At 43.5% G+C, this 27720-nt stretch overlaps 1 protein-coding gene across 4 annotated transcripts in view; it reads right to left on the bottom strand.

Moving 5' to 3' along the window:
* Nucleotides 1-684: 684 nt before the first annotated feature.
* LOC147033497 (tripartite motif-containing protein 14-like) overlaps nt 685-27720 on the bottom strand; it is a 234279-nt gene continuing 207243 nt past the window's right edge. For 2 of the 4 annotated variants that reach the window (XM_085855823.1, XM_085855827.1), the window contains 6 exons: nt 10725-10835; nt 10348-10440; nt 7591-7616; nt 6217-6287; nt 5474-5532; nt 685-1881 (listed from right to left, as the gene is read on the bottom strand). In XM_085855823.1, the coding sequence (XP_085711949.1) occupies nt 1304-1881; nt 5474-5532; nt 6217-6287; nt 7591-7616; nt 10348-10440; nt 10725-10835 (938 nt within the window). In that variant the 3' untranslated portion in view covers nt 685-1303. The remainder of the gene's footprint in view (nt 1882-5473; nt 5533-6216; nt 6288-7590; nt 7617-10347; nt 10441-10724; nt 10836-27720) is intronic. The other 2 variants (XM_085855824.1, XM_085855826.1) reach the window with 2 other exon arrangements.

Here is a 27720-nt window from a genome sequence, read left to right as displayed (position 1 = left end):
ACACATGCTATTTTTGTAAGGTGTATACTGCATGTTTGTACTTCTGCAAACTATACTCAACTTCGTGCCTCAGCTTCCGGATGTGAAAACATGAGGGAGAAGATGAGCATGTTTATACGACATGCACACCTTTTATAATTATACTGGATGCTTGTTTAAGCTACCATAAATGAGTGACTTTGTGCATTCGTATCTTGTTGATGACAATTATCATAAAAGTAACATTCCGGAGTCGTTTTACTCAAAAGATTACAATGAGAAACATAGGGACAATACCCCAGGGCACTTACCTTGGAGCAGCTGGATATGATAACCAGAGAAACACTGGTAGACATGAATGACCCACAAAAGATGTAACGGAGAAGAAAGTAAATAACTTTGAATTTTTTTATTGCCATGAACAAACCTTGGTACATCATGGACGATAAAGCTTATGGTCAAGTTTCATCTAAATTATGTGTGTGGTTTCGGAGAAGAAAGCAAATATATACTTTGGGATTCAATTCCCCTGAAGAACCCCTTAGACCCCAATTTTTTAATGTCTTGAACAAACTTTAGTACATCATGGGTGATGAAAGCTGTGGAAGTTTCATCGGAATTGTGTCTGCAGTTTTGGAGAAGAAAGCAAATACATATTTTGTGGGCAACCCCTCCCCCCACCCCCCCCCCCACCCATTACACCCCTTAAGACCCCGATTTTTCTAATGCCAGGAACGACTGTGGTAGAACAGAGGAGGTTGTGGTAACGTTTCATCAGAATTGCATGCGTAGTTACAGAGAAGTTGCAAGTATTTGTGGATGGAAGGACAGATGGACAGACAGACGAACAGACAGACGGACAGACAGACAGACTGACCATGCGCCATCCAATAAGATCGCAGAACTACTTTCAGGAAAGCTTTATGATATGATTTAACCAAAGTAAGCTTTTACTCTTTGAAAAGTCAAATGCAACAAGATAAAGCATTTGAGAATTTCAATACCTTAACAACAAGCACACACACACACACAAGCACACACACACACACACACACACACACACACACACACACACATGCACACACACACATACACACATACACACGCACATAAACACGCACACGCAAGTGCACACGCACACGCACATGCACACGCACACACACACACACACACACACGCACACACACACACACACACGCACGCGCACACACACACACACACACGCACACACACACACGCACACAAACACACACACGCACACGCACACACACACACACAGATTCGTGACTTGTGACTTTGAGCATTAGCATCCCATTGTTGACCATCACAAATGCAACATCCCTGGGTAGTTATCCTCGCAGCATTGTAATGACAAAAAGCGCAGAGTATCACCAACATCGCATAACCTCAATGCAGGCCTGAGTGGCTCCTTTACATCGATGTGGAAGGTGTGCATAGGCCAGGAGAAACTATAATCAATAGCATAAAAGACAAGATCCCCTTGGTCACAATCCAGATACAGCCCGAGATGCTGAGGATCTCCCAGCATGTTCAGGTTGGTTTCAGAGCCATCATGCCGAGCTGTGTATTTCCCATCATGTTTGGCAACACACCACGAGTTGTCATTCCAGCCCAACGAGGGCTCCCAGCAACCCCCAATCCGCTTCATGGACTCAGACGCGATGCCAATCTCATAATCGTGGGCCCGAGTGACGTCCACTTCCCAGTAGTAACGGCCAGAGAGGAAACCCTCTTTGGCTAAAACCTGTTTACAGCAGGTAAATCTGTCTGGGTGTTTCGGGTACTGTTGATCGGTCGCACTCAGTGATGCTTTACAGAGGTCTGAAGAGATCACAATTAGTTTATTTGCAGAGTTTAGGTCGAGAGTTGGAGAAACCGGATCTGCAGGTGAAAACAAAGAAAGTTGAACAATTAAAATGGAAGGTCCAATAGAGAGGGAAGATCGTAGGAAAAGTGAATTAGAAAACAGTGGAATTGAAATGTGTTTTTGTTGGTCTGACAAAGAAGATAGAAAGTGTGATTCGTGTTTAATATTAAAGATATAAAGGAAATAGGCAGTGAAATTATTGTGTATATTCTACAGAGTTCAGCAAATCAGGAGTGTAACTCTTGTTTTATTTTAAAGAAAGTGAATGTGTGATCTAATTCCCGTTCTCATGTTTTTTGTGACCCCTCCCCTCCCCCACCTCTCTCTCTCACCTCTTTTAATTTGTTTATCAGTTTGTTTGTTCCTTTTCTTTTTCATCCCCGCTTTCCCTTTTCTCTTCGTGCTGTGTTCCATTCAGGTTATGTGGAGCTTGTTCACCCCATGTGTCCTCCCCCTTCCCCATGATCTCACACTCACTTCTACTCTGCTGTTGGTGTTTTCCCCTTTTCATTTTCTTCCATTCTATTCTTCTCTAACTATTTCACAGATTCAATCCTGTGAACAAAAACTTATTGCTTCAATTATTGAAACAGCAAGTGTATTCGGAGATAACCCAGTACCACAGGGATGTTGGAAGGGAATTCGTTCCAAATGGAATGTGGAGTATTTAGGGAGCTTTCCAGGAATGTCCTTTGGCAGCATAATTGCAGGGACCCCTCCACGGAACGCAAAAGGTGACTTAAAGTCATCAACCCCTTTCTTCTTCAAGTCTTAAACCCCCCCCCTCCCCCTCTTCCCAATCCCAAATCCTCAACCCCAAGTCTTCAAACCCCCTCCCCAGAAACATCCTTTTTCAAGACCTTCCTCAGATAGAAAGGATATACCTTACTCCATTTCACCAGCCATGGCACTTCAACAAAGGATTCCTGTGACTCGAGGGGACTGACTCAATCTGTGAACTTTCCAAGTCGGATTTCTCCCAATGACAATTAATCCTCCCTTCAGGATTTGGTGATTACCAACTTTCCCACAAATGAGACTTCCTTTCCCCCTGATTTAGCTTTAATATAGAGCTTTAGTTCTGGGTGTATTCCCAGGTATCTTGTTTCTTTGTCCTCAACGCCATCCCATCCAATTTCCAATTTTTATTTCGGAACAAACAAACAAACAAAAACTTTATATTTCGCTCTGTAATGATTCCCATTTCCACTGAGTTTCCTTCTGTTCCTAGTTCATGTATTCTCCCCTATTTCTCCAAACTGAATACTGAATCCACATTAAATATAAACACTCTAAAAAAAATAAACATTTTCAGAATGAATTTCAACCCTTGAATCTTTTCACAAATGCTGCACATATTCTTATTCTCCACCACGATATAGTCTTCTTCTTCTTCTTCTTCTTCTTCTTCGTATCCTTCTTCTTCTTCCTCAACTGGATTATTTTTCAAAGGTGTTTGTTTGCTCAGCACCTCATCCACAGCACCCATCCTCCCCACCTCCATTCATCCAGCGCAGCATTTCTCCATGCGTTTGCAAACGTTCTTATCTCCCACCAATGATCTTTATTTCCGTTTATCAAAGCTGGCAATCTGGAATCAGGAAAAGCATCAATCCCCACCCCCTCACACCCTCAAAGCGACATACCCCCCTTTCTGTATCCATCCTCGCCCCACCCTCGGATTGCTTCCCCCTCACCTGTCCCTTTAAAACCTTCCAACACACCTCACACACTCAAACACTCCCATGCACCCTACACATTCAAACATTCTCCAACACCCACCCTCACCAAAGCCTCACCTTGCCCCTGCAAAGCATCCCCCTTCCCATTGTGCACCAACACAATGCCTCCTCCCCCTTATCTCTAACTATATGGACCTCAAACATCCGAGGTCTCCTCTCTTACCTGCCATATCTCTCAAGTCAGGGCACTGCCAGTAAACAAAACATCATCTGTTTCACAGTATCATCTTTCACAAGATGTAAAGCCTGGTGTTGGTCAAATGGTTAGGGTGGTGGGTTTGGGATGCCTGGGATCTTGAGTTCAAATCCTGCTTGCTGTTGAGTTAATACCAGGTGGGGTTGATGCTGCCTGTCATCTTTCTGAGGTTGGTAAAATGAGTGCCAGCTTGCTGGTAACCTTTGTCGGAGTGGCGACCTGTCCAGGAATGTGCCCAATAGCTAAGGAGAATGCTTCGGCAGCTCCAACGCTCTGCACAGTGTAAGGCAACACTGGAATGTCATAGGATGTCACCGACTCCTTTGTCTCTACCTAGTTAATGTATTTTCCAACTTGTTCAGCCTGAACCACATCCTGGAGGCAGAGTTCCACTTTACATCAATAACTCACCCTTGTACGGCCCTTACACCTTCCAACTCCCAGGGTACCTCCTCATTGCAATTTTCCCTCTGCTCCCACCTCTTGTTCATCTGTGTTGTGCAATCCTACAAATAGAGATACAAATTGCAGGAATGTGCATTGACACACATCTGCATCTCTCTCAGACAACATGGCCAAATTTTTAACCACTCATACCAACTCTCTCTTCCTCATATGTGGCAATTTTAATTGTCACCATGCAATTTGGCTGGGTGTTAGTACCTCTCTCACCAGCCATGGCACTTCAGCAAAGGATTTCTGTGACTCCATGGGACTGACTCAATCTGTGAACTTTCCAACCTGGATTTCTCCCATGACAATTAATCCTCCCTTTAGGACTTTGTGATGACTAACTTTTCTGCAAATGTCTCCTGCTTTTCCTCTGCTATAATTGGTTAATCTGATCACATGCTTTTGAAAGTCAACATCTCTTGACCAATTTTGTTCTGAAGAAATTAGGTGTCTGTTTAAACCCTGCTGTTGTAATTTGTACTGCGCATTTTTGTGGGGAATTTTTTTTTCCAATCATCATTGTACAAAATCTGCGTCTGTTGAAACAATGCCTTTCGTTGGTTTTTGGGCCGAACAAAGTCGGTATAGTGCTTCTCAAACCTGTCCAACCTCAAGTCAGTGTATAGCTTTAGAAAGCATGTGATTCTTATTGACAACATACGAATCCAGTTGTTCACTGTTGTTGGCTTTCTTGCCTCATCACTGTTGCAGAGGTGGATTACCTAATGTTTGTGGAATTCTGTGATGATGTGATGATGTGATGATATCATTCTTTTCCTTTTTACAGCGCGGCGACATCGAGCTGTTATATAATTGGCTATTCTGTCCTGTGTCTTCTGTCACGTCTTCTGTCACACTTATGGCCAGTACGTCCCTTTGATCTGAGGGCTATAAATATAAATTTATCCAACGTCACAACTCTTCCCATCATGCATGCTAATTCACCGTGTCTACATTTAAATTTTATGAGAGCAAAATTGTTTCATCATTCTTTACCTGGACTTTTACTGCCCCCAGCCACGCGATATCGAAGAATTTGCTTCTTGTTATAATTACTCATGCATGGACAAAGTTTAAAATTATAAGTGATAACTAAATAAGCTGTGTAAGTATTGCTTTTATTTTAAAAGAGATATGTAAATAGACTGTAACATTACCCCCTCCACACTCCCTCGCCGCAGTATAAACTCCATTATTTCCCATGACACTACTTACACATTCTTCTCCAGCTGCTCAAATTGTTCTCCACGGCATCTCTCTCATTATGTTCATCACTAGGTACAAACATGGAAATACTGAGAAGACAGAAATTTGCATTTGAAATGCTTTATGATTTAAACATTGTGATTAAATTCCTTCACTTATATAATAGTAAAGATGATATACAACTTTCATCAGCCCCCACCCTCCACCCCTCCCCTTGTGTCCTCCCCGACTACTCATTCTTCCCCACATCCTTTATTTGTCCAATTAGCCTCTATTTTGTCTCTCATCCCTGTTCTTCTCCTCCACCATCCTCAACATTGTACACACAAAAAAAAATTCCAGATTTTTATTTTTTGTCCTGCCGATGACGGTGTTGCTCAATTGGTTCACACATTCCTTTGGCTTTTAAGCATTCAATTGTGATCATCATTGTTTTAGGATTAATTTGGTGCAAGTCAGTGATATATTTGACTTGACAGTGACATATGGCAGTGCTGTTTTACCAACTCATTATTTACCGACAACTTGGGCTGCCTGCGATTTCAATGCCAGGTTGTGCCATTGCCATGGTACTGATCGTCATCGCTGATACTGTTCCACCTGATTGAATGCATTACAGACCAAAATTTTATGAAAAAATTGTTTTCCTGGTTGCTGAGGATCAGAACTGCTCCCAATACAGTGCCCTTGTAGATTAGAATAAGAATTTGATCAGTGTACCAGAATATTTTATCATCACGTGTCCAACTTACAGTAGTGTCCTGACTTCAGGTGCAAGATTATTGGTCTGTTTCTCCACATCCATTCTAGAAACACGATTTTGCTGCAAAAACAACAGTGATCACGTATTATATAAAATGATCCATAAACAATGTTTTTGTTGTACTTTTAAAGCAAATGTAGATATTTTATTGAGGCATAGAGCTTTCATATTTTTTTCACTGAACTTTGATGAAAAATGTGGTTACATTGGAAAAATTTCAATATCAGAGTTAAGTATAGTGTTTTCAAAATGAGCCAGTGAGTCAACCGACATAATGTAGTAATAATTGAATTGTGATATTTTGGAGACATTGGAATCTTGTGAGTCGTCATATTTCATTCATGAAATGAAAAGATGAAGAAAACAATTAAATCATGGGAATTTGAGATGGGCAGTTTGCGTCAAATAGAGTTTATTATGTAATTGTTTCCACCACTTATTTGATTCTCAATTTGAGAGATTACACGTGTATTTCATCATGTTAGAGCATTTAAAGTGTAAATCGTTCAAAGAAACTAAGTCTGGGACCAACTACATCACCTTATCCCATGTCCATTTTCCTTTTGAACCTCCACTACATCCATAAAATATATATTATTTTAAAAACTCAAATTGGTTTGGAAGCATGTGTTCTCAATATTGTGCTTCATGTATTCTTTCTATTCTGCTTTAAAGTTATTTTTACTCTGACAAAACGAATGACCAAAGCAAAAGCAGTGGTGATGTGGCTTCCCAAACAGTGGAGTTCCCACGTGATATATTCTGGGACCACTTTCTCAAATCTAAAGACTTTGGAAAAGAGAAACCTGTGTGCCAGAAAATATGTGGGTGATTCTTTGTAGAAGTAAAAGACAAAAACAGTCACTGATAAATCCTGATACAGTGTGTAAGAAACTGAAATGTTTTAGGAAGGTTTCGCAGGATAACATAAAGGGAAGATGTGAAAAATATTAACTTTTGAGAACAAATGATAAGATGGGTAATATAATGTGGTCTTGTACCCCCACCCTCTATCGAGCGCAGCCTTTGGCTGCTGGTTGCATCATTGGTTGGGACGCGCTATGCCGCTGATGCAGTGCCCCCCTTCCAGTACACTGGTGCTCATTTTACCGACCTCGGAAAGATGAGAGGCTGAGTCAACCTCCTCGTGAATTTTAATTCAGCATGTAATGGGGCTCGAACTCAGGATCCAAGGATCCCAAGCTGCCACCCTAACCACTCAGCAAACACCAGGCTGGTCTTGCACTAAAAGTATGTGATATACTTGTGCAGATTGCTTGTTGGAGAGGAGGTAGGAAGGCATAAAAAAAGAAATGAAAATCTCATTAACCTGGCACGGAACCATGCAACACAGCAATCCTACCTTTCGAAATATTCTTGGTATTCTCCCTGAAAAGCAGAAGAGATTATTATTTCATTTTTGACAGCAATACGTAAGAAACATTTTCAACAGTGATTGAGTGTGTGTGTCAAATAATGTGCAAATTTGACAAATTTACACTTTTTTAGCAGTCAGAAATGCTGCAAAGGTCAAATCTGCATTTTAAATTTTGAAATTCGGTTCAGGTTAAGATATTCTCGAGCTTATCACAATTAAGCTGTTATGCTTATAAAGGTCCAGAGAGTTGTAGTCACATTATTTGATACTCCGGACCTGTATTTGATACTTCAAAAACATTTTCTGGACAGTGAGGAGTTTCCTTGTTTTGATATCTAGTTTTCTATTTTCTGTTTGTGGCAGTTTTCTATTCAACAACTATATTGGAACACTAGTACTGCAAGTTGGTTTATGGCTTTGATTTTATTTCTTGGGGAGAGGTATGTTTTTCAGATTATCCTCGTTTTATACTTACGAAATCTCAAGATTTCGTAAGTATATTGATGACTTCCGTCCTCTGTTTGTGTGTTTGTGTGTTTGTGTGTAGGCACGATAACTCGAGAACTGAAGAAGCTACCAATGTCAAATTAGACCACGTGATTCAAGGGGGTGATGGCTTGCGCTGATTAGATTTTGTTCAAAATCGGTCAAAGGTAAAGGTCACAGTGAGGTCAAACATCCGATTTTTGATGGTTTGTTACAGATAATTCGAGAACGGAAGAAGCTACCAATGTCAAAATTACACCACGTGATTCAGGAGGGTGATAGCAAATGCTGATTAGATTTTGGTCAAAATCGGTCAAAGGTCAAGGTCACAGTGAGGTCAAACATTCGATTTTTGATGGTTTGGTACAGAATCATCATAGAAACTTCTGGTTTGCGTCGCAACCTTCTCTTGAGACAGCTTTTATTAGACAAGGGCAGAGGTTAAATTGACGATTTCGTAAGTACCAGTCTATGACTGCTTGTTTCTTTGGTAATTGTTTGGTGCATTTTTTTGTGACATAATAGGTGGCCCTCTTCTTCGCCGAAGCAATTGCTTGATCCTTCGTTGTCTCGCTACTATATTGTTGTATTTAGGTGGATTTTTCATGTGCGTTTTTGTTGGTCTACCTTGCACGAATGTGCACTTGACACTCTTATCCAGGCCAAATAACATTTCGATGTCGTTGGATTTTTCGTCGTTTCGATTTTCGATGTCGCTTCACGAATTTCAGTTGTTCTGCCAATTTTACGTCGTTCGGTGCAAAGATTTTAAAAACATGCACGTACAGTCAATGTGTCGCCTTTCCTAATTCTTGGAAATTTCTGATATTGATTGCTGGGATATATCATGACCTTGTTCATTAATGACTTTACTTCGGGGATCCAGAGTCAGACAAAACAAGAAAAGTGTGGGGGTGGGTGGGAACCTCTTTCAGATTCTGCATCATATCTTCACTCCTGGTATTTCAATCTTTCCTTCCGAGTGCTGCAGAATTCGTGTGGTATTCCAGACTTCCATTACTTCTCAACTCGTTTGATCTGTTATGTGTGTATTTGTGTGTATGTGGACGTGTATGTGTTCATATGTGCATGCCTGACCGTGCGTGCATGTGCATGCATCCAAACCATAACGTTCTTACCATTTGAGCTTTTGTCATCAAATTTTTAACAAACTATTGTGTTGAGAATATGTTGAAGACTCATTAGTCATTGTGTCTAAAGGTCAAGGTCACCTTAAATGGTCCATTTTCATTCAATTTACTTAAAATTTGAACAGAATTTGCATACTGGGTAAACAAAGCCTATTTATTCAGGTCAAAAGATCAAGGCCACATAAAATCATCAATTTTCATCCGATTGGCTTGAAATTTGAAAAGCTGCATGTTGGGGTGGCTTCATTGATTCATCATTCAAAAGCATAAAACCTATTGTTTTTGAAGTCAAAAGTTCACAAAGGTCTAAGTCTCATCAATTTTCATCCAATTGACTTGAAATTTGAAAAGGGTTTCCATATTGGTTCACTGAGCCTATTGCTTTTTGAAGTCAAAATATCAAATTCCAAGGCCATATGAAATCAACATTTTTCATTCAGTTGCCTTGACGTTTGAACAAAATTTGTATATTGGCTCACTGAATTAGTTCTCCACTCAAAAGCTAGAAGCTAATTGTTTTTTGAATTTCAACGGAAGACGTCACAGCACTGGTTTCACAAATACTGGTGTATGACAACTTCTTTGTTTGTTTGTTTGTTTGACTTGCATGCACTCCTGAAACGCTGGACCGAGTCAGTTGAAAAGCACTGGTTGTACAGGGGGTGTGCCAGGAAGGTTTTAAGTGATAAAATAAATTTATAGTCCCTGAGGTTCAGGGTTGTGGGTGGGTCCAATTTTCTCTATTTACTGAATAGCACCACTACGAGTGGGATGGGGTATTACAAGTAAAAATATAATATGCTAATTCTGGGGAAATTAACCCATCCATAATTCTGCTGGATGAACCCATCCACGACTCGTTTGCTGGAATTAGCAATGACTGTTTTCGTTTCACAGCTGGAATGGATAAGTAGAGAAATGAATAAGCAGGAAAAGAGGAGAAAGAGGATTGTTTTTGTAATGACCTTACTTCACACAATTTTACTTTTGTCATTTATTGATGTACTGTATAATGTATACTTGATGGAGGATTGTAACCTTCACATGATTATGGAATAATAAAGCGATAAAGATGTAAAGATTTAAGAGACGTTTTGAGACTTACTCCAAAGTAAAAATAATGTCACGCACAGGACTCCAATCAAAAGGATCCAAAACAGCAATTGATACAAGTCGATGTCTGCAGAAACAGGTTCACCTTTTGCACGGTTGAAGACAAACAAAAATAGTTTGGTTAGTGAGACCAGCGATAATTAATTCCAAATTTAAGAAATGTAGAAGATTGGATCAACATCAATCGTTTCATGACATATTTCTCATTTGCCTTATTTATATTTCCATTCCTATTCCAATCTGCAGAACTTTTGTCTCAAAAACACAACTTTAATGTCCTTTTTTTTTCATTTTGTTTGGTTTTCACCGACTCTTCCTCTTTCCATCCAAAATATATTCTCAAACTGGAGGGGAACATCGTTTGCTTACCTCTTGTTGTCTCCTCCAACTCACACTTGTTCGCTTTCTTTTGGAAGCCTTCCCGGCAAACACATTGTCGGTTATTTGTGAAGGTACACTTACTCTCTTCAACCTCACCCTCTGTGGGAGCGAATTAAAAATCATGAAACGAGGAGTAAATTACAAAAAAAAAGAAAAAACAAGTTTGTTTCAGCCATGGAAGCTTTCAGGGGTCAGTTGATTTCACTTTTAGTGTAGTAGATAGTAGAAAAATCGTGCAAATTATGATACAAGCATCAAATTTGGCATTTCTGTTCTGCAGGGCTTTCTGATCAAATCCACCTAATTGGGCATTTGAAAATCCAAGATGGCGGCCATTTTTCAAGATGGCCGCCAAGCTAGCCTCCTGAAGTTGACTTTTTGCTAAGAAGTATTTGTAGTTGTCCGATGGAGGGGCTACAGAATGAAGGTGAATGTCCTTTCTATCATCCAATCAAGAAAAACATTGTTTCTTTCTTCAAACAAGAGCAAGCTGTGGGAAGTTCTAAGGAGAAAGTCCTGAAAGACAACTGTCAGGTGTTCTCACGACTGTTCATCTCATGCCAGTACAGGCACTGTGACTTGCAAGAATTATTCAAGCATGAGAATCAGTCACACCCTGCATCTCTCAGTGACAGCGACAAACTTCATACATGTCAGAAGTCACAGCTGGCTGAAATTCTTGAAGTGCAGGTGAACATCCCAGACAGAGAACCAAGGGGAGATGCAGTCATCATTGATGGCTCAGCACTGATCAATGCCCTACCTCCATGCACTTCAAAGATATTTGATGACTATGCCAAAGAAGACATCATCCCAATGGTGGAATCCTATGGTGCCAGGTACGAGAGGGTGGACTTAGTGTTTAATGTGGACAAGAAGTCAAGTCTGAAGTCCGAGGCAAGGTCTAAAAGGTGGCAAGGAATCAGAAGAAGAGCGCCAGGAACCAGTAAGACCCCAAGTAACTGGATAAGCTTTCTTCGAGATGACAGCAACAAGACTGAGCTGTTTCACTTCCTTGCGGAAAAGATGTGTGAAGCACAGACGACAAGCACAGTCATTGTCACAAAAGGAGAAGATGCCATGAGCAACACAAGGAAGTCACTGGATGCTGTGTCTCCATGTTGTCATGAAGAAGCTGACACTCGAATATTTGTACACGCCAGGGATGCAACGACGGATGGTAGCAAGTCTATTATCATTAAGGCCGAAGTCACTTTTGGCACGGCGGACGTAGGGTCTACAAAATCTACGGCCACTAGCAATTAGAGGGCGGCCGCAGTATTTCCACGGTCACACAATGTAGCAGTCACATATGTTTTTATTTTTTGAGTAGCCACATGGGCTATTTAGAAATAGTGGAGAATGAAAACGTGGGGGTGCCGTACGGTCTTTGATTTGATGTCGCACGGTGACCTTAGGGCGTCCCTGTGGCGGCCATAGAATTTTCAAGGCAGACACAAGGTAGCCTCAAGGTGCCCGCAAGGCGACCGCACGGGGGCCCTAAGGCGAACGTGCGGCCAGACGGATGGTAACGAGTGGGTATATATACCAGTTCTTTTTTTAAGGCTTGTCGAATTGCTACGGCCAATGTAGGAATGAAAAAAGTTATAACTCCGCGCTATAATTCCAAGGCGACCCCTATGGCCTGTAAAAGATAGCCATACGGCGCAGGGCCACCCTGAGGCCACCTCAGAAACTCTGTGGCCGCCGCACGTTTCTGTCAATTCAGCGGGGCACGACAGCCGAGCAAATGTGACTTAGGCTTAAGGCTCATGACACGGACGTACTAGTCATAGTAATATCTGTACTGCCATCCTTACAGGAACTAGGTCTTGAGAACATGTGGATTGCCTTTGGCCAAGGAGCCAAGGCAAGATGGATTGCAGTCCATGAGGTAGTTTCTGCAATAGGGCCTGAGAAAGCCAGAGGGATCCGATACTTCCATGCGTTCACTGGATGTGACGTCGTGTCTGCCTTCCGTGGTAAAGGGAAGAAAACTGCATGGCAGACTTGGAACGTCTTTGATGATGTTTCTGAAACATTCACCAATCTCAGCCAGCATCGAACATTGATTCGTGATCTTGACCTGCAGAGGCTGGAGAGATTCGTTGTCCTCATGTATGACAGATCAAGCGCAGCCACTGGTGTGGACGGAGCAACACTGGATCTCTTTGCCCGCAAGCAGAGGCCATACAACTCAATTCCACAAACACAGGCAGCCCTCGGAGAACATGCAAAGCATGCAGCCTATCAGGCTGGGATCATCTGGGGCCAGGCAACCATCTCCAGTCCAGACACGAGCAGTCCCACTGAATGGGGATGGACACAGAAAGGAGATACGTAGCAGATATGTTGGACAACACTACCCCTCTATTGCAGCCAGCTGTCAGGAACTGATCAGTGTTCCTGTAAGAAAGGTTGCTACCGGAGATGCAAGTGCTTTCAGTCAGGGCTCCCCTGCACAGCACTCTGCAGCTGCATATGTGGACAGTAGCAGATGGAGGAACATTCGCATGTTATGCATAACTTTGAACAATTACAAGCCAGGGCCCGGTTGCAGAAAGGCCTTCGCTTCATATGACATCATTAAAGTGGTGCAAAATCAGAAAAAGTGTGTGTGAGGGGGCTTTAAAAACAGGAAAATTCACTCCAGCAGGCTTGAAAACATAGGGATCCACACCTAGATCATGCAAATCGGACAACTACAAATACTTCGAAGCAAAAAGTCAACTTCGGGAGGCTAACTTTGTGGCCATCTTTATAAATGGCCACCATCTTGGATTTTCAAATGGCCAATCAGGCAGATTTGATTAGAATCCCCTGGAGAACAAATGTGCTAAATTTGATGCTTGTATCATCATCTGCACGATTCCTCCCAAAAATTGCTGTTATCTGCCGCACTATTTGGGATAAACTTGAAAAGAATGTTTTACCATTTTCTCAATGAAATGCTGCAGTTGTTGTTCCAAGCTCCTTGCAGTAAACATTTTTAACATTGATGTACATGAATAAATGGCTGTGTGTGTGTGTGTGTGTGTGTGTGTGTGTGTGTGTGTGTGTGTGTGTGTGTGTGTGTGTGTGTGTGTGTGTGTGTGTGTGTGTGTGTGTGTGTGTGTGTGTGTGTGTGTCCTCTATAACTCCAAAACCATGAAAACTAGCAGCCTGAAGCTTTTCATGGATACTAAGAAAACTCAAAGGAAGTGCATGACTGAAAATTGGGTGTTTGGGTTCATAAAAAACACCCCTTTTGGGGATAATTAACGGCCGTATTTAATTATAGCGAACGCAGTGAGCTTCATACTTAACGCGTGCACGTGAGAGAATAGGAAACAACAACAACAACAACAACAACAACAACAACAACAACAACAACAACAACAACAACAACACAATACGCCGAGCTATTTGGAATTCGTGTCGTTGGATATGACCTTGTGCTTCCGGTTGTTTTTAAACGTTGTGCAGTGTATAAACACGATTGGGTGTTATTTCTATCTTGTGAATATTTCTTGACGTGTGCACATGAGAGAATAGGAAACAACAAAAGCAACACAATACCATGGCAATTGTGAATCCGTGTCGTTGGCGATGACGCTTTTGCTTCCGTTTTTTTTTTGTTGTTTTTGTTTCCGGTTTTTGTCACGGGGAAATGATGCATGCCGGGACATAAAGGCATCGTCGGAGACATGAAAGACCAAAATAATATCAGACATGGTGTATATTTCCTCCACTGATTTTAATAAAGATATCTCCCGCATCATCAAAAAATAATTTTTAATCGTGATTTACGTTATTTGATCGATGATCACGAATCGAGGCCGAAATAACCGGAAATTGCGTATACAGTTGTGAACAAGTTAGAGGTAAAGTCAGAAGCGAATGCAAGAAGAATTCTACGTTCGCTTCAAGGCTATGCCTATTCCATATTAGCGAACGCAGTGAGCTTCATGCTTAACGCGTACACGTGAGAGAATAGGAAACAACAACAACAACAACAACAACAACAACAACAACAACAACAACACAATACCCCTGACTATTTGGAATCTGTGTCGTAAGCTATGACCTATTGCTTCCGGTTGTTTTTAAATGCTGTGCGGTGTATAAACACGATTGGATTTTATTTCTTTCTTGTGAATATTACTTAACGCATGCACATGAGACAATAGAAAACAACAAAAACAACACAATACCCTGCCAATTGTGAATCCGTGTCTTTGGCTATGACCCATTTGCTTCCATTTTTTTTTTTTTTTGCTTCTGTTTTTTTTTTTTTGTTTCCCGTTGGCATCGTTTAAGATTAAGGCATCGTTGCAGACATGAAATACCCAAATAATATCAGACATGGTGTATATTTCCTCCACTGATTTTAATAAAGATATCTCCCGCATCATCAAAAAATAATTTTTAATCGTGATTTACGTTATTTGATCGCTGATTCCGAATCCAGGCCGAAGTAACCAGAAATTGCGTATACAGTTGTGAACAAGTTGTAGGTAAAGTCAGAAGCGAATGCAAGAAGAATTCTACGTTCACTTCTAGTATTTTTTTTTTTAGATGAGATCCTGTTCTAGGCGGTGTAGTTGTCGTTGTGAAGGTAATATTGAGGAATTTTTTTTTCAGATGAGATCCTGTTCTCGGCGGTGTAGTTGTTGTTGTGAAGGTAATGTTGAGGTAATATTTATTTTTTCAGATGAGATCCTGTTCTCGGCGGTGTAGTTGTTCTGAAGGTAATGTTGAGGTTATATTTATTTTTGCAGATGAGATCCTGTTCTAGGCGGTGTAGTAGTTGTTGTGAAGGTAATGTTAAGGTAATATTTATTTTTTCATAGAAAAAGACGGTTTAATTTGATATTGTTACATTTGAGGCGGGGTATGCATTCAAAGGGTAATTAGGATGTTTAATTAGTTATGCCATGCTATTCGAGTTTACCAGGATCTCGATGTAATAAGTAGAAATCCAGTGGTGATAAGTTGTCTAGTAAATGTCCATTTTAATGATAATTATATTGTCAAATGTATTGGGATATTATATTGGGAAATGATAATTGTCACGTAATTAGATAGGGACACGGGATAGGGTAAGTGTGTCTGCGTAAACCCCTTTTAGTAGTTCCTGGAGGCTTGCCGTGATGTCACAGGATAGTGATGCGGATGGCCCCGCCCCGTGATCACGATTGGCGAAGGCGACGGCGGTGGGCCAATAAAACGGCTCGATTGGAAGTGACGAGGACGGGAGGATAAAAAGGTTCTGTTCGGGGAAAAGAAAGAAAGAAAGAAAGAAAGAAAGAAAGAAAGAGAGAGAGAGAGAGAGAGAGAGAGAGAGAGAGAGAGAGAGAGAGAGAGAGAGAGAGAGAGAGAGAGAGAGAGAGAGAGAGAGAGAGAGAGAGAGAGAGAGAGAGAGAGAGAGAGAGAGAGAGAGAGAGAGAGAGAGAGAGAGAGAGAGAGAGAGAGAGAGAGAGAGGAAGAAGAAGAAGAAGAAGAAGAAGAAGAAGAAGAAGAAGAAGAAGAAGAAGAAGATCGGTATAGAAAATCGTTCTGGTGGAGGCTGTTGTGCTGGGAGCGTGCTGTGTTGTTGCGCTGATTCGGCCCTGGTTTTATCATGTCTCGAAGCCTTCCTGAGCCTCGTGCCTCACCTTGGTTGGCTCTGGGGTTCTGCTGGCTCAGAGTTCGGGGTCGAACGGCGGGCGGACCTGCCTCCCTCTCCTGCTCGCAATTTGGCGCCAGAACTGGTTCCCTGGTGGCTGTGAGCGGACTTGGGCCAAGACCAGGAGGTCGACCGCACCACGGTTTCTCCTGCCCCCCTGACGAGAGCACGGCCAGCTCGTCCAACGCCAATCCAGGGACTGTTGCGTTTGCACCACGGGCCAGCCTGACCACCAGGACCAGCTACGGTGTGTGTGTGTGTGTGTGTGTGTGTGTGTGTGTGTGTGTGTGTGTGTGTGTGTGTGTGTGTGTGTGTGTGTGTGTGTGTGTGTGTGTGTGTGTGTGTGTGTGTGTGTGTACCTGGCGCCTTAGAGGGTTTGAGATTTGTATATTCATTGGAATTGTCTGTGTTTTCCCCACGCCCGAACCCACACCACCATCCCGTCGAATCGCCCCGGATCCCTCCTCTTGCCGAGTCTTGTTATTTCTGGTTAGAGGAATAAACGTTATCAACTCAGTAAAAAGCGACTCGTGCCACCTTCCTCGTCCCGTTTGCAGTAGAGCGATTAGAACCGCCATCTTTGGGTTATAAATAAATAAACCGCCTCCATCGTTTCGGCTCATTCTACGTTGGCGGGACTGTTCAAGTCCCGTGGACGTCACATTGGTGTCAGGGTGTTGGATGTTCGAACCCCTCTAAATTATATTTGGTATCGGGAGAATATACCAAGATTAAAATCTCGCCACGAATTGGAATACAAAATTACTACAGAAAAGCGTGTGAGCGCGGGAAAATTTTGGCGGGATTTTTCAAATTAAAATTAATTGGCGGCAAACAGGACTTCTGCACCATGGCGGATGTGCAGATGTTTGAGGAGGAAGGCCACGTGTCTGGCAGCGAGTCGGGGGAAGAAGGGAGAGACGGGGGTAGGGTTGGAACCTCCCCCATTCCGAGCGTGGACCGTGCTTCATCGCCCGTAATGGGGCCGGCAGCGCCGGAAACCGGTGCGATGACGATCCAGACACTGTTGGAACGTTTAATAGCGGACATGACTGTACAAATGGCAAATCAATTCGTGACACAGAGGGCAGAAATGACGGCACAGAGGGCAGAAATGACGGCACAAATGGAAAATCAATTCGTGACACAGAGGGCAGACATGACGGCACAGAGGGCAGAAATGACGGCACAAATGGAAAATCAATTCGTGACACAGAGGGCAGAAATGACGGCACAAATGGCAAAAATGACTGCACAGGGGGCAGAAATGACAGATCAATTGGGGGTAATGGGGGAACAGTTGGGTGCACGGATTGATTTAATGAGGGATAAATTGGGGGAAAAGATGGAGAAAATGAAAACTGAGATGCAGGAGTGTGGATGTTAAATTGGGAGAAATACAAAGTAAATTCGAGGATAGATTGGAGGAAACAAAGGTAGAAATTACATTGGAGGGGGAAAATATACGGAAAAAATTGGTAGATAAAATTGATGCAATGAACATTCGGGTTGATAAAGTGGATGAAAGCCTGGAACGTCATCGTGCCTGTGTGGATGCTCGTATGCAGCTGCAGGTTGAAGAGTGGGGAGAGCTGAGGAAGCAAGGGATGAATTTGGCGGAGGAGGTAAAAGGATTGGAGGCTCGTTTGGACGAACAAGATAAAATTATGAGCCGAGATGAAGTCTTGGATAAAGGCCTGGTAGAGCGTCTTTTGTAAGTAGAGTGTCCGGGTTGGTTGAGGAGCAGCTACAAACTCGCGACGGAGCCTTTGAGGAGGTTGTGCGGGCCCAGAAGATCCTGCGGGAAGAGGTGAATCGGTCCATTCAACGGTTGGAACAGGAGGCAAAATTGACCCATGAGACCCTCACCACAAAACATCTTTGGCCACAGTGGGCTCCGAAATTGGATACGCAGCCACAAAGGTGTTTGATCCCTGGGCTGGATTCGGACAAGGGAGAAACTGAGAAGCGGGCCACCGTAAAAGTGATCCCCCTGGTAAATTTTGACGGGTCAGGGAGTCTTGAAGCTTTTCTGACGCAATTTGAGTGTATTTCCCGACTAAACCGGTGGAATGAGTGGGAACGTACAGGGAATTTGGTGGCAACATTGCGGGGACCAGCCGCAGATTTGTTAAACGTGATCGCGGAGGGGATGTTGACCAGCTCCCACATTTGCGAGGCGTTGAGCTGTCGGTTTGGGTTTGCAGCGAACTGTGATCTGGTGCGGGCCCACCTCCAGCACCACAGATTAAAGCTGGGTGAGACAGTGCAGGAGCTGGCACAGGACATTTACCAATCAGTCAGGATCGCGTATCGGGACCTTACAGTGGAGGCATGGGACAGACTGGCACTAGAGAATTTTTTAGCTGCTCTTCCTGACCCTGAGATCCGAGCGCTAGTGGAGTTACAGGATCCACCCACCGTTCACCGAGCGGCCGAGTGCGCGGCCAGGCTGGCCTCGTGGAGTCGGCCGGGTCAGGTGCCAGAGAGGCCATCGGTGACGGTCCGACAGGCGGAGATTCAGGATCAGGGAGGGGGGCTGGGAGAAATTGGCATTACCCAAATGTTTCAGGAAATTTGCCAGAAACTGTCAAGTTTGATAAAGGGTAATCCGGTAGTTAGTGCGCCAAAGCAGCGGGGTCCAGCCCAGCCAATAGAGCAATTCGATTATGGCCGAGGGGGTCTGGAACCGGAAGAGACATTTCACCGATACTCACGGGGGCCTTTTATGGGGAGTTGTTTCCGGTGCAGGCGAAGAGGACACATGCAACGATATTGCCGGCACCCGGCGATGGAGGGACCCTCCAATAGACTTTTAGACTCGGAGAGGGTGAATCCTCCTGCTGAACCGCCAGGTCTATCGGAGATGCCCTTTCATAGGTCGGGTCCGGAGATCACTGTCGGGGGTCGGGAGACTAGATTGGGCTGAGCATATACGGCCATGCTCGGCTGCTGAGATTGTGGCGAAGTGCCCTCCTTTGGTGAAAAAAGTGAATTGTGGAAAAATTGGCATGGGTTTGTAAGTGCTGCTGGGTTTTAGAGTGACAATAGGGACAATGGGTAATTGGTAACAAAGCGAGCACGAGTGGCTGTCCAATGGCTGGTGCATGGATCAGGTGAGGAGAAGTGCTATGTGAGTTGCTTCAAGTTAAGAAGTGAAATGTATGGTGCACACATTGATTTTTATTGGACATGGTGTGGTAACAGGGAAGGTCATGGTCGGTGAAGTGTTAGAAATGCAGGTGTCACATGCAAGGCCGATGGGGTGGGGGAGTCATGTGGGTTTTGTGGGTGGGGATGATGTGCTTGTCCGCAGGGATTGCTGAAGCTCACGGTGAGCGGGAATTGCGACCCCCTTCAAGGAGATTCACCCCTGGTGGCTAATGGTGACAGTGTCTGGAGGCAACTGGAAGAGGGTCTGGTTGGGCGACCAAGGCGGGTAGGACGTTGGTGACCCAGGAAGGCCAGAGGAGCCAGTGAGACCCCTTCCAGTGTGTTGTACGGGGTTAGAGCTGATGGCTACCAGGGGGGTGGGAATCAAAGGGAGCGGGGGCGGAGAAACGTCCGGGTTGGACTAAAGCTTACCTGTGGGCATGGTTGCACCTGAGATGCCCCCATCATCTTGTGGTAACCCACCCCACGGCCATGACGGGATTCAGCCTGCATCATTAAAATGGGGACCATGACCTAGAAATGTGATGATGACCATGGTGTCAGTGTTGTGAAGATGTGTGAGTCCCACTCGATCCCACACAACTTGAGATGTGCAGCAAGGGCATGATGTCCGCATAATTTTGGGGCAAGCAAATTTGAAAATTGGCTCCCCAGGTAACGCTGGGTCTATTACCATCCACTGGGGGACGCGTTCAAGTGTAAATATCCCGTTAATAGTGTTGTTAAGGCGTAGAGTAGGAATGTAAAGTACAAGTGTTGTGTTTTTTTTGTGGAACCTTTTGTTTCCCCTCTCCAGATCACTGGAAGAGTGTTGGGCAAGAGCGATGATCCAGAGGATGGAGTGCAACTTCGCTCAGTGCTCTCAAGTGATAAAATAAAAAAAATAAAAAAAATGAATGATTGTTTAGGCGAGGATAAGGGGGTAGTACATTAAGCAGGATAGGTAAGTTAGCTGCGACTCGCTGCCCATTGCCCCTCCTACTTTATTTCGTTAGGTTAATTAGGTGTGAGTCAGTAAGTGTTAAGGCTGGTACGGTACCGCCTGTGATATACCTTGCAGGAGCTGCAGTACCAGAGGAGGGGGCAGTGTTACGTTTGAGGGGGGGTATGCATTCAAAGGGTAATTAGGATGTTTAATTAGGTATGCCATGCTGTTCGAGTTTACCAGGATCTCGATGTAATAAGTAGCAATTCAGTGGTGATAAGTTGTCTAGTAAATGTCCATTTCTTTAAGGGGGAAATGATAATTGTCACGTAATTAGATAGGGACACGGGATAGGGTAAGTGTGTCTGCGTAAACCCCTTTTAGTAGTCCCTGGAGGCTTGCCGTGACGTCACAGGATAGTGCTGCGGATGGCTCTGCCCCGTGATCACGATTGGCGGAAGGCGACGGTGGTGGGCCAATAAAACGGCTCGATTGGAAGTGACGAGGACGGGAAGAAAAAAAGGTTCTGTTCGGGGAAAAGAGAGAGGAGGAAGAAGATCGGTACAGAAAATCGTTCTGGTGGAGGCTGTTGTGCTGGGAGCGCGTGCTGTGTTGTTGCGCTGATTCGGCCCTGGTTTCATCGTGTCTCGAGGCCTTCCTGAGCCTCGTGCCTCACCTTGGTTGGCTCTGGGGTTCTGCTGGCTCGGAGTACGGGGTCGAACGGCGGGCGGACCTGCCTCCCTCTCCTGCTCGCAATTTGGCGCCAGAACTGGTTACCTGGCGGCTGTGAGCGGACTTGGGCCAAGACCAGGAGGTCGACAGCACCACGGTTTCTCCTGCCCCCCTGACGAGAGCATGGCCAGCTCGTCCAATGCCAATCCAGGGACTGTTGCGTTTGCACCATGGGCCAGCCTGACCACCAGGACCAGCTACTGTGTGTGTGTGTGTGTGTGTGTGTGTGTGTGTGTGTGTGTGTGTGTGTGTGTGTGTGTGTGTGTGTGTGTGTGTGTGTGTGTGTGTGTGTGTGTGTGTGTGTGTGTGTGTGTGTGTGTGTGTGTGTGTGTGTGTGTTTTGTGTGTTTTGTGTGTTTTGTGTGTTTTGTGTGTTTTGTGTGTGTGTGTGTGTGTGTGTGTGTGTGTGTGTGTGTGTGTGTGTGTGTACCTGGTGCCTTAGAGGGTTTGAGGTTTGTATATTCATTGGAATTGTCTGTGTTTTCCCGACGCCCGAACCCACACCACCATCCCGTCGAATCGCCCCGGATCCCTCCTCTTGCCGAGTCTTGTTATTTCTGGTTAGAGGAATAAACGTTATCAACTCAGTGAAAAGCGACTCGTGCCACCTTCCTTGTCCCGTTTGCGGTAGAGTGATTAGAACCGCCATATTTGGGTTATAAATAAATAAACCGCCTCCATCGTTTCGGCTCTTTCTACGTTGGCGGGACTGTTCAAGTCCAGTGGACGTCACAATATATTTAAGAAGCGAATGTAAGAAGAATTCTACGTTTGCTTCTAGGCTTTGCCTATTCCATATTATCCTTAATCAGGCGCATCTTTGGTCACCGCTCTCTATGGGGTCTTAAAGCATATCCGAGGTATCTTTGCTGGGGTATGAAACCACAATGTTTTTTGGCATGCTCACTCATGCCTTGATTTGGAACAGGCCGCATCAATTTCTGAATGATAAAGTTTTTTTTTACCTTCCTCACTCATATTATCGAAGGCCTGTTCATCATACTGTTGCGATGAATCACGGTATACATCACTTTTGGAAGTTCTATAGTTTTCAAATTGTGAGCTTGGAGCAATTTCATGCATTATGTGATACGATTTTTCATGATCTCCTCTCACTGTCTAATTAAAGTATATCATCAAAATATTATTTTGTTTTTTTAGGATTGTATATCGTCCAGACTAAAGAAGTATTGAAATCTGGAGTGACATCTGATAATTTGAATAAATAACTCGTCTTATAACTAAGCCGATGCACCTATATGCTTTGAACAAGCAATGGTGTGTTCCCTCCTTTTCCATGTATACACAAGAAAATGTGAAATTTACAAAGCATTAAATTTATCGTTTTCTTCTGTTTGGAGAATTATATTGAGTGAAGAAAAGATTTAAGAATTTGCCCTGATTAACCAGTTTCATTGACCTATATGATGAATGCATTCACTGTTTGACTTCGTGCCCTCCTGCCCACCAAAGGGACTGCTTAAGCCTGTATCTCAATGGGCTGTGACAGCTCGTGAGAAAATGGGAACGTGATTCTCCAAAATGTCTGGAAACATTCACGGTGGTTCTCAATTTCCTCGCGTGAGTCGCAGGACGTCGCTCTGGTGTCGCTGGAATTTTGAACATGTTCAAAAAATTTGTGCGACAAATTTTATCTCAAAATAGTCACAGAGTCGTCGCGGTTGTCTCAAACCGGTCTCGAACCCTTCTCAATTTAGTTTCCGTGAGTCAGAAGGTGCGACAAATGTGACATGCAATGTAATGTAGATAGTCACAATAGTTCAATACAGATATGACAAAAAAAACAAAAAACTCATAGTCCATATTGTAAAGCCAGCATTGTCTATCCTCTTCCTCTCCTGTTCTGAGTAATGACCTTCAATGCAAACTTTTCACTTTCCCATCATTCCTTTTACCTTCCCATCATTCATAAATGACGTCACACACATTTTAACATAAATTAGGTCACACAAAATTTGGTCACACCCACAAGCTCCTATCAAGGCAGATGAACAATTGGGTCACACATAATGTTTGTGGGTGCAACGTTTACAAGTAACAGAACACTTTGAACAATCAGGCTTAGTCAGCATTCTCCTGTAATCCCACCATCCTGTTCTGCCAGGGCACAGCTCCCACACCATTATAGTACTCAGTCAGGTACTCTCTTACTCGTTTCCCAATTGGCAATATGATTGCTGGAAGGGAGAGGCCTCATATATATATATATATATATATATATATATATATATATATATATATATATATATATATATATATATATATATATATATATATATATATATATATATATATATATATATATATATATATATATATATATATAGTCCCGATTTCTCAATTCTCACGCACAGTTGTCGTGCGACTGTTGCACGACATTTGCGCGATGGTCGCATGACCATCGTGTGACCATCGCGCGACCGTCGCGCGACAGTTGCATGTGCCAAAAAAATCTCAGTTTTGTCACCTGAACGTCGCGTGAATGTCATGCAACATGTATGCGAACTCCAGGCGAAGTTCATCCCAAATTTTGCCGAGAGTTCGTGGGACATTCGTGCGATATTCGTGAGACATACGCAAATGTGTTTTAGTATAAATTCAGTGTGATTCCAAGTGAAAATTATCGCTGTTTTATCTCAATTTGGCGTCTCCAACTAGTGGCGAGCTGTCGTAGCCCAGTGAGATACAGGCTTTATCCATAGCATCTGCCAGATCTGTGTCTATATTTTCGCAGGTTTTGTGAGGTGCTCTACAGGGAATCAAAGAAAATCTGGTAAAAAAAACAGACATTTTAAAATAAAGTTATGATGTTTGCGGGGACCACGCTCCTATGTACCACATTTTGCGTACACAAATGAGCAGGCAACATGACGGATTTTCTAAAATGTTTATTTCACAGGCGATTAAACTTTGTGATGTTTCCAAGGTTGTTCTCCATTAAACATTGGCTCTTTTGTGGAAAAAGTCATTATTTGAACAAATTCAATTTATTTCTTTCACTGTTGCATGCACGTGAAGACCAACTTTAAAGTTAAAGGGATCCTATATGGTGTGCAGCCACAGCCTCGCCAGCAATTCCTTATCAACCATTTAATTGGAGTGCTTGCTTGAGTGCATAAGCTACTTGATGAGTGCCCGATAGTCGATAGCGGTTCCGCACTTTGTCATTCTGAGTGAATCATTCACTCACTGCAGACACTTTTGCCACACCACATCATTCAGAGCGAGAGGTGCATGATTCATCATCCTGAGCGAGTGGTTCATGCTCTGCCATCCTGAGTGAGTTGTGAAATAACACTCGATTTCTGAGACGTTAGCTGTATTAACGTGTTTTCTAAATTACCGAGCCAAATTTTTTTCCACCTTTCACATGGAGCTGTTTATAAAGATAAATGTTTGTGAACATATGCCTGAAACGTCGATATTCATGCAACGTTGTTTTTCGGTGAATGCAACTCAAGGTTTTTGGGTTGTATATAGTATGGACTGCAGTCAGTAATCACACTGACTCCAACCTGTCGATTCCCAAAAAATTGCTGATATCAGGCAAGCACTAATGTGTGTGTGTCGCTCATAAAGCATAACATATTATCTCCGCTAAGTCCCCTACCCCCATGCCTCTCTCTTTTTGTTCCATCAGTGCTCTATCCTCTCCCAATACAGTGCAGCACCTGCCTCAAACACCCCTCTCACTCTCCCCTCCCCCCTCCCTATGTCTGCCTCTGTGTCTGTCTCTGGACATATCTGGATGGTTGTTATGTCTGGACTCTGTTTGTCACCAGATGTGTCCTGAAGGTGTTTATGTCCAGACAAGAGTTTGCCCATGGACATGTACGAGTGGTGTTTTTCTCCAGACAGGTTGGCTCTGGACACGTCCGGGTGTTGTTTGTCTCCGGACGTTTCCAGGTGGTGTTTGTCTCCAGACGCGTCTGGGCGGTGTGTGTGTGTGTGTGTGTGTGTGTGTGTGTGTGTGTGTGTGTGTGTGTGTGTGTGTGTGTGTGTGTCTCCAGATATGTCAGAGGGGTGTTTATGTTCGAACGGGAGTTTATCACCGGACATGTCCGATGGGAGTTTGTCTCTGGACAGCTCGACTCTAGATGTGTCTGGATGGTGTTTCTCTCCGGATGTGTCTGAGCATTATTTATGTCCGAACGGGAGTTTATCTCTGGATGTGTCCAGCAGGAGTTTGTCTCTGGACAGCTTGGCTCCAGATGTGTCCGGGTGGTGTTTATGTCCACACGGGAGTTTATCTTCGGATGTATCTGGACTGGAGTTTGTCTTTGGACAGCAAGTCTCTGGATGCATCTGGATGGCGATTGTCTCTAAACGTGTCAAAGCAGTATTTAAGTCTGGATGGGAGTTTGTCTCTGGATGTGTGGATGCAGTGTTTGTCTCTATATGCATCCGGGTGGTATTTGGGTTTTCCCTGGACAAGTCCAGGCGGTGTTTGTCTCTGGATGCATCCGGGCGGTGCTTGTCTCTGGATGCATCTGGGCAGTGTTTGTTTCTCGATGCGTCAGGGCGGTGTTTTTCTCTGAACACATCCGGGCAGTGTTTGACTCTGGACATGTCCGGGCAGTGTTTGACTCCAGACACGTCCGGGCAGTGTTTGTCTCCAGACGCATCTGGGCAGTGTTTGTCTCTGAACAGCTTGGCTCTGGAAGCGTCTGGGCAGTAGTTATTTCTGGATCGGAGTTTGTCTTCGGATATGTCCGAGCAGTGTTTGTGTCTGTAAGGCTTGGCATCCTGATGCATCCGGCTGGTTTTGTTTCCGAACGGGAGTTCGTCTCCAGACACTTCCAGATGGGAGTTTGTTTTTAGATGTGTCTGAGCAGTGTTTTTATTCAGATGGCTCTGAATGTGTTCATAGTATGACCGATAGAAAGTGGATTTCAGACTATATTCTTTCCATCTTCACTGTTATCCTATGCACAATCATTTTGACGAAACAGTATGAATCGTAATTAATTCTCCACTACACGTCTGCCTTACCTTCCTCTCACCTCACACTGTCTTCCCTCGCCTCACCTCCTTCCTTGCTCATTTCCCCTCCACCTCCTTACTCTCCTGACCCTCTCTCCCCCACTACTTTCTCTCTCTTTCCCCCTCATATTCTCCCCCTCCCTTTCATATTCCCGTCAACGAAGCGATGGGTGGTATTTGCTCGTATATAATATGTTGTGAGTTGGACACGTGTTCAGCACCTCATTGAACTCTGTCCCAGACTCCCGACCTGTTTCGTTCTTCACCCGTTGGCTACATTCATTCTTTTCTCTGTCATTATTCTCACCTCCTCGTACTTCTTTCACCTTCATTGTACTTTTCAAAAAGCGAAAATATTTCACATAAAAGATAACTATCTGCTTTTTACCAACCTTCTTTATCACATTTAGCTTGAGCATTGATGGGTGATTGTGTGCATGTGTACAGAGTGCTGTTGGTGGAAGTCTCGTGAAGGGGTGTTGTTTGGTTGATCTTTTGTGTTTTTTTTTAACCAAGCCCATGCCCCCTCCCCTGAGGAGGAAAAAAAAATACAAAAAAGCAAAAAACGAAAAATACATAAACAAGCAGTCATAGACTGGTTCTTACGAAATCGTCAACTTGACCTCTGAACTTGTCTAATAAAAGCTGTCTCTTGGGAAGGTAGCAACGCAAACCAGAAGTTTCTACGATGATTCTGTACCAAACCATCAAAAATCGAATGTTTTGGATGTTTGACCTCACTGTGACCTTGACCTTTGACCGATTTTGACCAAAATCTAATCAGCGCTATCGATCACCCTCCTGAATCAGGTGGTGTAATTTGACATTGGGAGCTTCTTCCGTTCTCGAGTTGTAGTTTTTTTGATGTTTGACCTCACTGTGACCTTGAGCTTTGACCGATTTTGACCAAAATCTAATCAGCACGAGCCATCACCCTCCTGAATCACGTGATGTAATTTGACATTGGCAGCTTCTTGTTTTCTTGAGTTATCGTGCCTAAAAACAAACAAACACACAAACAAGCAGTCAGAGACTGACACTTACGACATCGTCAACTTGACCACTGACCTTGTCTAATAAAAGCTGTCTCGAGAGAAGGTAGCAACGCAAACCAGAAGTTTCTACGATGATTCTGGACCAAACCATCAAAAATCGAATGTTTTGGATGTTTGACCTCACTGTGACCTTGACCTTAGACTGATTTTGACCAAAATCTAATCAGCACGAGCCATCACCCTCCTGAATCACTTCGTGCAATTTGACATTGGGAGCTTCTTCCGTTCTCGAATTATCGTGCCCACAAACAAACAAACAAACAGAAATGGAAGTCATCAATATACTGACGAAATCTTGAGATTTCGTAAGTAACAAACAAACAAACAAACAAGTAGAAACGGAAGTCATCAATATACTTACGAAATCTTTAGATTACGGAAGTAACAAACACACAAACAGAGGACGGAAGTCATCAATATACTTACGAAATCTTTAGATTTCGTAAGT

This window comes from Eptatretus burgeri, chromosome 2, assembly GCF_056783735.1.
Source record: "Eptatretus burgeri isolate ZD-2024b chromosome 2, Ebu_testis_v1, whole genome shotgun sequence".
In the NCBI taxonomy this organism is placed as follows: Eukaryota; Metazoa; Chordata; class Myxini; order Myxiniformes; family Myxinidae; genus Eptatretus; species Eptatretus burgeri.
This window is presented reverse-complemented; position numbering and strand designations above follow the sequence as displayed.